The 12,605-nt window shown below is 37.6% G+C and overlaps 1 protein-coding gene across 7 annotated transcripts in view; it reads right to left on the bottom strand.

Annotated features, from left to right (window-relative positions):
• Window positions 1-28: 28 nt before the first annotated feature.
• Window positions 29-12,605, bottom strand: part of KLC1 (kinesin light chain 1) — a 47,582-nt gene continuing 35,005 nt past the window's right edge. For 3 of the 7 annotated variants that reach the window (XM_075426652.1, XM_075426651.1, XM_075426653.1), the window contains 3 exons: window positions 7,469-7,599; window positions 2,623-2,689; window positions 29-1,319 (listed from right to left, as the gene is read on the bottom strand). In XM_075426652.1, the coding sequence (XP_075282767.1) occupies window positions 1,254-1,319; window positions 2,623-2,689; window positions 7,469-7,599 (264 nt within the window). In that variant the 3' untranslated portion in view covers window positions 29-1,253. Of the gene's footprint in view, window positions 1,320-2,622; window positions 2,690-7,468; window positions 7,600-7,946; window positions 8,968-12,605 lie in introns of those variants that run through there. The other 4 variants (XM_075426654.1, XM_075426655.1, XM_075426656.1 and 1 more) reach the window with 3 other exon arrangements.

Here is a 12,605-nt window from a genome sequence, read left to right as displayed (position 1 = left end):
TTACTTTCTCATTCAACTTCACACGAGTACGAATTTTTACAAAAGATGAACAAAACTACAAGCTTTACAGAAAAGCAAGAGGGAATACTAGTGTCTATAAAATACTTAAAACATACATACTTAGTTCCAGCAGCAGTCCTGTATACAGACAGCATATATATTAACCGTAAGTAGATCCAAGATGGATGTGTGGTCAAACGAGTTGCTTGCCACTTAGGGCCATCTGGTGCTTCCACTGGGGCCCATCAGATTCGAGCAGTCCTTTGCACAGCAGCTACTCCACAGCGTAACAGCCCAGCGTGCAGTTGCCTGCTGCTGCTCTCATCGGCTATCACGGAGAAAGGCAGGATTTGGGATCAGCACAAGGAAACGCTGGAGCACTCTCAGCAAACAACAGGATTGTGAATTCCAGTGGACAAGCAAGAAAGTCAACCTGAGGCTTGGTGTTTCCCCAAGAGCAGCAGCAGCTGCTCCGGGACAGCTGCAGTCCAAAACTTCAGCATTCGTCAGCCGTACGAGGTGAAGGTCAAAGCGTCTTCCCGCTCTCCTGATCAACATCAGCTGTCCCATCTCCATCAGTTACTGTGCCCTAAGACTTACATCAGCACATATCAGAGTTACGGTCACAGGTATTGCTATTCATGCTATCTATACGTCATGTAAGCCCAGCCATCTCTTCTGTGAAATTTAATAGCTCGAGCTAGTGGTTGTAAGTAAGCCGTGTCTTAAGTGCTATTCTGCCACCTCAGGCTTCTAACGTTACAATCATCCATGGTGCAAAGGAAAGCCCCACCAAGACAGTATGCCCAATTTGAATTTATACAGTAATGCACATGAATTTATCCTCTTCTCATTCCAGCACTATATGTATTTACTGCTACGCACTTAATTTTGCCTGCATTTTCAAACATCTTTGCATTTTGGTACGCTTTCAATATGTTTGTACTTTTACATTTTTTTGGCTGCTGTAATTTTCAGATCTATTAAAGAAATCAATGTAAGTAGCATGAATGGGAGCAGTGCAATGAGCAATATATATCTACATAGTTTTCCTTTAGAAGAAAATACCCACTAATGCTGTGTTTAAAATCGTTCCTATTTAGAAAAGTAAAAACAGCAGTCCATTGGAAAAAAACCCCAACCAAATCTACAGACTAGGTGTTCCTATACATAGTGATGAGGAACCAAAGCTTTGAAGGTCTCAGTGCTTCTTTATTCACCAAGGAATATTAGCTAGCTTCTGTCCGAGCATCTCAATGCGCCAAATCAGTCTGACTGACACTCAGAGCTCTTGAGTCTGTCAGACAATTATTTCGTTCCTGCGTGAAGGGGAAAAAAAAAACAACAAATAAATTAGGCAGCTGTCCAGACAGTTCAAGCCAATAAACACAATTACTAGTTTGAACAAACAGGAACAAATATAAGGGACTACTGCGAACTGGCCTTGTTCAGGCTGGGCAGGGGACACTCTTCGGTGTCCTAGCGAACACTTTCTCCCCAGCGCTCAGCTAGCAGAACTGACAGGATCGACCGATCCATGTACACACGCTCCACAGTCCTGAGCCAGGTCTTGCCAGAAATGCAAGAGCCCATCTATGGGACCTGCCACGAGCGCGTACAGATGGGTGAACTAGAAAAGGTCACAAGAAGTGAGAACTAATTTTAACATGGCAGCGGGCACACAAGCCAGAAGTTACTCTCCGGGAAGTCCCATCAATTCTAGACCAAGGAGCCAGCTTAGGGGCACCCAGGACATGACATTTTGAAACCTTGGTGCTGTTGCTGTGAAGAATTATGCTTCACCCTGGATTATTTTTTTTGGCTGCAGTTCACCCTAAGCAAAGTTTTGCATATGCTCCACACCACAGAAAACTCTGTGGTGCATTCATTAGAGATAATATATTTAAGACACCTTTATGCCACTCAACAGTAAAATGAGAGCCATATAGCCTGGGCTTTTGTGCTACTGTAGGACAAAGAGTGATGAAGATCCTCATGTACAGTTTTGTTAGTACAGGAGCAATTTTATCTTGCTAAAATTAGTTGCAGTTACTGTGTTAGTAAAATGCACAACAGTGTTTAGAACGCGGGACATCGCCAGCTTATTGACAACATAAGAAACAGCGACTTATTAGGTAAAAACAGGAAAGGGGACGTAGCAGTCGGGCACACAGAGTTAAGCCAAACACGGTTTTCTATTAGCAGAAGCATAACATAGATCAGACGCCTTTTAGAAACTGCTCCTGCGCAACCTCAGCAACAACTGAAGTTGCCTTAATGGAATCTGAAAATGTACAGCAATTAAGATGACTGGGCCCTCTGCAATAAAAGGGCTGAAGTAAAAAATACTTAGTAACTGGGCTTTAAAAGTTTTGGGGGTTTTAATTAGTGTCTACAAGAAACCAATGCTCTTTACGGGCTGGACTTCAGCACTTGCTTAAAATTAAGCATAATTCACAAAGTGTTATGGAACATTGCCTTAAGCATACGCTTTAAACATCTTCCTGAAGTAGGATCTTAGTAATCACTAGGAGTTTGTTGTTTTATTATTTATTGTACTCTTTTTATCCCAAACCCTACTAATGGTATCTATTTTTGTAAGAGTATTGTAGGGCTTCTTACTTGAAAATGATCTTCAGTAGCCTTGCCACCCATGTTAAGAACATTCAGAGAACTGGCACGCTTCATGCTGCAACCAGGACAGTGAACATGCAAGGATAAACCCATCAGAACAGCTGAAAACTAACAGCTCTAAAAACACAAGTACAACAGCGAGCAACGCACAGTTACGGGAGTTTGAACAATGCCCCCAAACTGATCTGAGGGATACTCTAAGGTAACTACGTAACTGTTTCTATTCTGTTCTAAATTACATATAAACCCCCCAAAATTACAAGCTCTTCAGAATTTAAACATTTCAGGCAACTAACTTATTTCAACTCAAAATCTCAATTGTTAAAGCACAAATTAATACACTGACTCAGCACTGATTTTCAGTTAGCTAATTCTGTTTCAATTTTATGCAGCTTCCCACAAAAGCATCAAAACATTCAGACAGTTCAGGAAAAGAACGTGAAATACGAGGAAGTTTGTCACATAGGCAGCATTTAACTTGGGAAAACTAAAACAAACATTAGTTTAGTACTTTCTATCTCATCTAGGTAAGTCTCCAGAATCTGTTTCAAAAAGCGTTCAAAAATCTTTTTATTTTAAACATTTCAAATTGAAGGGACACAAGATGGTTGCTGCTGTTAACTCTGTTTATGCTGTTGGCTTGACAACGCTCTGAGCAGCGGTAACAACCACCCTAGAGTACTGTGTTGAAAGCAACAGATAAGGAAAATAAAATTAATCACCTACACAGGAGTCACTGCCAGTCAAAACATCACTGCACTAACTGTGATTTCTGCTGGTGTTTGAGATGAGGATTAATAATTTATCTGCATTTCTCAAACATATACAAAATCTACCAAAAATATTTTTAAGTGTGTATAATGAAATTCAAGATTAGCCTTAAGCTTCCTATCACATGATGACTCCAACAGGAACGTCTGATCTCCTTTAGCCCAAAGTCTCTGTACATTACTAAATGTACTGGGGGGGGCTTGATTTTTCACTAATTTTTTTCCTCTTTAATGATTTCAAAACTACTAAATGAGTATTTGGAATATGTATTTGATGAGCTATTCACACCACAGTGAATATAACACCTGCAGTGCTCCCTCACAGCTTGAGATAGCTGGCTGCCGCACAGTTCCCAGCGCCTTCCGGTAACACGGAAAGGTTTATCCTAACAGATCACATTAGACATTAACCGGTTTTTCTTTCTACTGAAGCAAGACTACCAACAAAGTCAAGCACGAGTTTTAAATGCTTTCATAAAGCAAAGGCTTAGCAGAATAATGAACCAAAACACTAACAAACAGAGGCAACAGCTGCCACACAACACAGGCTTACTGGTTTTTTGCTAGCATTAAATTTGCATGTTTCAAAAGCCAGAATGCACACAATTTAAAATATCTGACGTGAGTGTTAGCAACAACAAAGCAAGGACTCATACAGAGTATATACACCTCTCATTTATTCAAGGAAACGTACAACAGAGGTTATATATGGAAGTCAAAGGAAGTTAATCTGTAAAACACAAACAGGCATTACATAGAACTCTCAGAAAGAGCATAAAGGTTTATGGAAAACATTCCAGGGAGCTAGAAAATCCACCACTAAAAATTTACACATGTATTTTTAGGTTCTTGCTGAAGTGCCACTTAAAAACTAAAAAAATCCATCATGTGCAAGATAATGAGTGAGTTTGTGCGTGTGTTGTGGTTTTTTTTTCAAATCAACGTACTTAAGAACTTTAGTCTGGCAAATGCACTTCTGATTCCCTTCACGTTAGAAACATAATTGCCCAAATAGCAAGGACACATGCAGTTGTCTTCCTGGTGCATTAAGTAATAGCAATAACGAAAGCTTTTTCTTTCTTTTAAATTACCACTATTAACTGTTCTTCTACATGATCAAAATATTAAAATTGACAACATGAAAACGAAGTCTTTCTTTCATGCTGTGATAACAATGTTTTCCTATTTGAGTATTTCTCATTTAGAATCATACCAGCACTGTCAATTACTATTTACAGAAGCACAGTATAAGCAACAGGTGTAAATACTTCAAAATAAAGCAGCCTTCATAGAGACACAGGCAAGGAATGCAGAGGTGTACTGGTAAGGAGGGAGACGTAAGTCTTCTACGTAGACTGGCTGACTTAATAGCAAAAATTATTTATATGTATGTGTTATCTCAGCATTCAGCTTATCAAACACACTAAAAAGCAAAGGTTTGCATAATAAAAAACTGAATATCCCTTATATTAAACTCAGAAGCAGAAAAAATCTATTTCCTGAAGTTTCTCCAGGAAATGAAATCAAAGTGACTTCTTGTAAGACTTGTTGTATTCTCACCCTGAAGAAGAGAAGGCTGCGAGGGGACCTTATAAATGCTTATAAGTATCTCAAGGGTGGGTGTCAGGAGGATGGGGCCAAACTCTTTTCAGTGGTGCCCAGTGACAGGACAAGGGGCAACGGGCACAAACTGAGGCACAGGAAGTTCCGTCTGAAGATGAGGAAGAACTTCTTCCCTCTGAGGGTGACGGAGCACTGGCACAGGCTGCCCAGGGAGGTTGTGGAGTCTCCTTCTCTGGAGATATTCAAGACCCGCCTGGACAAGGCCCTATGCAGCCTGCTGTAGGTGACCCTGCTTTGGCAGGGGGGTTGGACTAGATGACACACAGAGGTCCCTTCCAACCCCAAACATTCTGTGATTCTGTGAATATCAGTATGTACAGCTATGCTTCATAATCTACAAAGCTGGTGTTTAATACCAGGAATCTTAGATTGTTTTAATAACAAATGCAAATATAAATTAGGATTTTAAAGCTTCTATACAGAAACTGTAATATTTATTGTCTTACATACTCAACATGCCTATCTACATAAAAGCCTGCCAACACACTTACTGCAAGTTTTAGGAATAAATTATCCTTTAAGAACTGCACTGATATCTAAAAAACAAGAATATTTTGTCAAAAAGGGAAAGTAAGAAAGATACTGCTTTGTTTCCAAATTTGTTTCACATTAATGTCTGTCTTTGAGCTTGTCTGGTGATACAGACCCTACAATGTAGTCAGTGTTAATGTGGATAGGTCTCTTCTATGTTGGTTGAGTAACACTACCAAAGTGCAGACAGTAAAAAGGCAGAAGAGTTCTTACAGGACACTGCAAAGCCAGACGTCTTCAGTTATACATTAGTGTAATTTTCTACACCTATAATCACACAGTTACTTTACCTACAGCAAAAGTTAGCGCTATTTACTACAGAGAACAAAGAATAAAAGTCTTGGCTTTTAAGAAACTGAAAACCTTTCCACATCTCACAAAAATGACGGGAAAATGCAAAATTAGCAATGAATATAGGCATCTATTCATACAAGAATATACCTAAACTATGATGTATAAACTCTGGACAGAACCGAACAGAAACAGAGCACCCATGTATAAAAATGCTAATACTCAAGACAAAGAAGGAAATCTCTTTCATTCTATTTTGGCTTGTATTTGCTTGTTTTCCCTAAAGCATTTTATATTTACATATTTTCCTTTTCTAATTACATGTTTTTCACAGTTTAATCCCAATCTATCATCTCAGAGACAGCTCTTAATGATGTATCAATAAACACAATGGGATTTTTGACCTTGAATTTTATTCAGTGCCTTCAACATCAAGTCTCTGGCAGCTGAGAGGGAAATTTGAATTAACAATTCTAAAAATCAGACGAGGCTGAATTTGAAAGAGATCTGAGAAAGAGAATTCTATGTGTATTACAGCTGTACTCAATCTTTTACAGCTGCTATGGCAAAATGTCACTGGAGCGCTTATAAGAACGCACTGAGACCCTGTGTCCAGGTCCCTGTCTCAGGTATTACCATCATCATCTACTGTGTTACTCATAGATCCAGTTGCTCCGTCAGAAATTAAGCCAAGTTCTCCAATTTAACTGTTTTAAAGCGTAAATTCAAACTCACATTGTCATACAGTTTCCTGTCAACTAAATGAGCTCTGGTTTTCCACAGCAAGGGGGGAAAAAACCCTGCAAAACTCACTGCAATTCTGTTGGGGGTGAGGCAGAACACCCGCCAGTGCTATTGTGAAAAACAGTAGGAGATTTTAACATTTCAACTTCTCTGCAGCAGCCAATGAATGATGCATGTTTTTATGCATTAATTAGAAACAGTACATACATCCAAACCCATAATCATCTGGTAAACAGGAAAGAGAAGTCACAGCCACTAAAATATGAATTTTTACCACTGACTTCACTGAGGCCAAATTGTTAATGAGATGCACAAACTAAGTTCAAGTTTTTCAACATCTTCCTCTTCTCTCCGAAATCTGTGTTTTCCAAAAATAAACGGATGAGGGCTCAAGTCAGCAATTCTCTTTATACCCACAGCAATATATAAAGCTGTATCAAGAATATATCAAGCTATTAAGCTACATCAAGAATGTTAGTTGTGGGTTTACTGTATTCAAGCTCTTATTGTAAAAATCAGTAACATTTATTATTCCTCACTGCTGCATAAAAAGGATAATTTTGCTGGTAACTAACATTTATCAATAAATCTATGAGCCTTTTCTATTCTTCAAGTGGCTAAAGCAGTAACAAGGGAAAAAAACACTTAAAATGGAGTTGACTCTTTAAAAGCAAACAGAATTCCTCAGATGTTACAGAACTTTCATTCTACGTTTAAGAAATGATTTCCTATTTTATTTTTCTTTAAGATATGGATCTATATGATACGCAGTTAGCTAAGCAGAGAAGAAAACGCTGCCCTAGGCACTGCACTAGACTACGGGGAGGGGGGCACAGAAGGAGGGCACACCAGCACAGCTAAGAACAGATAATTACCCTGGATTCTTTGGTTCACTGTCTCGTGAACTTCCTCCCTTCAGCTTTCTAACCAGCTTCTCACTGCTGCGTCTAATGGAAGCACGAAGTTTGCTAAAGGAACCACTGCGTTTTAAAGATCCAGTGCCATCCTGAAAAAAATTGAACAAATGTGAAAGTGCAAAAGTTTGTTGCCCTCCCCCAAACCTAGTTCATTAACATTCTATTGTTGAAAAAAATTTTTGTAATTGCTATGAATGTATAGTTGCTACAATTAGCTAAACACATACTACCACATAGCTACAACTTTACCAAAACAAGCAGGTTGGTTCCAAACTTTAGCAAAGATTTTTAAAATGCAAAGACATGCTCAAGCTGTGATTCATAATAACTAATAAAACCCCACCACAGTATTCAAATGATTCACCATGACACCATTTCATATAAGTGCATCGTGGCTAACAGAGTACAATCCCCTAGCAAAAGCATTCCATCAGAGTGAGGAAAAAAAAATGCTTTATTTTTTCTGAACATCTACATTACTTGCAAATGTATTTAATTAATCCTCAAATCCTTAAACACAAATATTCCTGATCATCAGCGTGTGTGGTTAGATTCCTACACTTCATTTTAGCTTTCACCAAATAAAATGTAAAACATGATGAAATTAATTTTTCATACATTGCACTCATGTTTTACAGTGCTGTGCTGACCCAAAGAAACTTCCAACTGACCGCAATTCTATTTTTAAATGTTTTACTCAAAACAAAACAAACCCAAGAGTTTAGTAAGATTAGAAGTGACCACTTCCTACTTCACAGAAATCCTATGTGATTATGAAAGAAGAATTGTAAAAGAAGGAAGTAAAGTACTACTAAGCAGACAGACACCTGAGTTGGAGTGAGTTTATTAGAAGTTAGAAAGACAACACACAAATCACTGAACACCAAGATTAGTAGAGAAAAGCATAATTGCCAAAACCTCACGCAAAGACTAAACAGCAATGCTACTTTAGAATAATCATAAGTGAAGACATCCAGAGTTCCATATGATGTTAATCATGTAATAGGTCTCTAAATACATTTTAAAGTACTTGGAGAACATGCCTTACTTTTACTGGGTTTGTTTTTCTCCTGTAAGGATCACCATCATGCCATTTCAATAATACCTTGTGTGATACTTTTAACTACCTTTTTTCCATAGTGAACAGCTACTTATAAAGTTCATCGTTACTTGGTTATTTTTTTTTACTAACGTATTACACAGCAAATGGTTGTAATAACATTTTGTATGGCTAGATACATATCTGGCAAAGCTACACATGTACAGAAATAGAAAAACCAAAAAAAGACACCAGCACCGAAGGAATGGCCAGTTTACAGGGAAGTGTAGCTCTGACAAGAATCTTAAGGGGTTTGCTAAAACACAGCAGTCAGTACTGAAGAAAGAAGTTAAAGCTTGAAGATGGTGCACGCCCGTCATGCAGGAGACAGTATAAGAACCACAAAAGGCATCTAGGCCTGTCAGAAATGGAGAGAGAAAAACTGAATGAAACTGTTGGGAAGAATTCAACAGTTTTCAATTTTGTACAGTAATGCTTACAGTATTTCTAGGTCACGTTCAGAACAATTTCTCCCGAGTTAAGTATTTGGACTGCCCGTAAGTACAAAGTGCAGGCCCTTGCAATTGCCAGACCGTACATCTTCACACCGTGTCGCCTGTGCCACTGACACGCGGCTTACAGACGAGCATGAATGATGCTGTGTATTCTGTAAGCTTGAATTACAAAATACAAAACACCTTCAAGAAAGGATAGCTTTAGTATTACATTTTGTAAACAAAGGACATTTTTTCAGCTTACATTAACACAAAAATAAAGGAAAAAAAATACAAAACAGAAGAAAGGAACAGAGCAAGGTGCATTCATTTCAGCTTTAACTTCTGCCAGGAATTTTCTTGAAACAAAACTGTAAGAAGAAAGGTCTTCCCCTAACCTCCAGACAAAATTCTGTTCATTTCTTTAAGGAATTAGAATCCAACTGTCATCACGATCATTTTTTAGAATGTATCTGTTTGTATATGCATTATCCAAGTGGAAACTTCTGTACTTCCCCTAATGCAGTGGAGCAGATGAAAGAATCCACCTTTAACTAAGTGTGGTTCAATTTACATGCCTTCCATTCTTGGTCTTAAGTGCCGAAACCATTACTGATAGTCTTAAGATAACGGTTTTGAGAGCCTTTACCTATAGCAACTGGAATGAACAGTAGCTAAAACTGTTCTTGGAAATGGCGAAATGCCTTGCTACTAAGTGACCAGAAGATCAAAATCTAACCAAGTATTTATGTTTCAAATTAAATTGCATATATTGTTCACACTTTTAAAAATAGACTTCAGCTTTGCAAGACTGAATAAATTGAAGTCTAAATTCCAATTAGAAATATTACATCAGTGAAAAGGCTAATTATTCCTACTATGGTGTTAAGCCAGTGATGCTACAGTACAGCGATAATGATCCAAAGAACAAAAGCAAGACAAATTTGGTAGGTAGAGAGTATAACTTTTGTTATGCCAGCTAGCACATTAGGGTTTAGCAGACAAGCTTTTGGGTACCTTCAAATCTGAAATAAAAACATCAAAATTCCAAGTTAAGCACTGACTGCACAATTAACGTAACACATTTTAAACATGATCTTAAACTTAAAAAAATTTCTTAACTCCAGTGCAAACACACACTCACAGAGATATCTATTTCTATGGCAAAGTTTAATTGCCAATTTTTTATGAGAATCTTCTTCTCACTTTTGCTTACACCTCCCCACCGTCATCATCTCCTGTACTTGGTAGTTGTCTGCTACGGTGCTGCTCTGACTTACACTTCCTATTAAACAAGAGCAACTCTTATCAGCAAATCCATGGTCATGAAATTTATTGCTTTCGTTTCACACCAGAAAGTGGACTTATGTGCCCAAAAGCCTGTCTTTTTTGAAGCATACAGGTTAGAATAATAAAAGATACTTCCTCAGACTAAAAACATTAACTTAAACACTGTCACACCACAACGATTTCTATCTGTCCTCCAACTGGCTCCAAGATTAATTTACAAAAATGCTGATTACAGATATCCACTGTCATTTTTATATACAAATATAATAAGGGATACAAATATTGCGATTAGTACCTTGAATTTTTAGGACCAAGTATTTCTTTGCATTTTCAAGTATCTTCTGTTAACTTTAAGGGATGGACTTTATAAGGAACATGTAAACATACACTATACAACCTCACTTAACGTTTGTTTTAATAGCCAATGGCAGGTTTACTTCAACAGTTCTTTTTGCAAGAGCATAAGACACTGCATCAAAGCATATAATGCTTGATATTACATATGGAAGTCACTTAAGAGTAAATCTTCCAGCAACAATTTTTCGTTGAAGTCTGTTGCTTTACACACTCCACCTGTTCTCTCTGACAGCCAAGAATATGAGTCAGCTTGAGCACTTCAGGAGAATTTAACTGGAAAAGGCAGGCCTCTCTTCAGGCGCTGCACAAAGAAGTTAAAAATTCTACTATACTTTACGAATCGGAACATTTTGTCTGGAGGGAACACATGAAAGCAAAAAAAAAAAACCCTACATGATATAAAGTAGAGGTAAGAACAACCACTGAGATAGAAACATTAGCAGGGTAGAGGGAGAGAGAGTTGCCTACTTCATGTAAAACACATAATACAAAATACCTTCTCTTAAGAGGGGGAAAAAAGAAATAACGAAGATGAGAATAAAGCAATGCCACTTCAGCACACTAAAAGTGAAAAGTTTGTTTGCCCTGAGGGCTCAAAATTTCATTTTTCAGATCAGCAAATTTTATCACTGAGTTTGATTCAAATATTGACCTAGAAATACTGTCTATTGCTTTTCCAGAAGGCCTTTTCATTCCAAAACCTGCATGCTTGTTTAATTAATGTCAATAACAGGAAAAAAGTTTAATCCATTTAGAACATATAGTCATGCAAAGTACAGCAAAAATTAAGGGAGCAGTACAGTACACAGTTCTAATGCTGAATGGGCAAAATGAGAATTAAAAAGAGTTATCCAACCTTACTGTGGCTTTATTAATGATGCAGTATTATTCACAATAGATGCTGATTGACTGTCTTAGCACTGAAAACACCAATGCCAAGAAAACAGTAATAAATAGACAAAAGCAAAGATGGAAAGAACAGTCTCCTTCAAGACTAAATCAGTATGTGTTTTAGCAACATTTCTTTGGAATGCTAAACTTGGTCTCAAAAAAAAAAAAAAGAAAAAAAATGATTGCTATTGTAAGAGAAATAAAACTTCAGAACACTCAATATTGCAAAGTAGGCTACTTCCCCTCCCAGAAAGCAGAAGCAGGCACCACCACTTTTATAATCTAACAGAATATTTTGAGCAGAACTGCAGCTGGGAGTTCGTTAACAGTGCAATATATATCCCATTGCCAGCAATAGGATAAAGCATGGGAAAGCTGGTGACAGAAGCAAACAACTACAATAGCCAGATCAATAACTGAAAGCTTGCACTGTCTTTCAAATGAAGTAAAACAATGGTTAGAAAAATGCAAACGTAATCACCTTATACATATGTTTTTACTTTACGATAATCAGTGTTACACAGTGAAGCCAATACATGGGAAACAAATAGGAAGAAGCCCTGACCAGTCAAATTCTAATACAGGAAAGTGATACAAAAATTTCACTTAAGGAATGTGACATTACTATCACATTGTTGTGCAATGGCACTGCCTCTTAAAACAGATTGTAGAGCAGCTTGAAAAGTTGTGTTCTTTCCTCTAACAAACTGGGTAAGGAGGAGATTGGAATTACCTTCCTGTTAGACTGATGGCTTTAATTTGCTCTAAAGCTGCTAACACTTATTACACCTCCAAAGCAAATGTTCTTTGTGATTCCAACATGTGCAGTATTTTTAAAGAAACATTTAAAATACAGGCAAATATGGCATCAAAAAGACAAAAGCAAAAGTAAGTTAATTGCCAGAATATTTCTACCAGTAAAAACAAACCACTGACAAGCAATTGTACACCAGAGCATAACCAGGACACTCAATCAGCATTAAACAAGAGTTAAATACAACTGCTTGGGATTCTTGTAGAAATT

This window comes from Opisthocomus hoazin, chromosome 7 (genome assembly GCF_030867145.1).
Source record: "Opisthocomus hoazin isolate bOpiHoa1 chromosome 7, bOpiHoa1.hap1, whole genome shotgun sequence".
NCBI lineage: Eukaryota > Metazoa > Chordata > Aves > Opisthocomiformes > Opisthocomidae > Opisthocomus > Opisthocomus hoazin.
The sequence above is the reverse complement of the archived record's forward strand: the minus strand, read 5'-3'. Positions and strand labels throughout refer to the sequence as shown.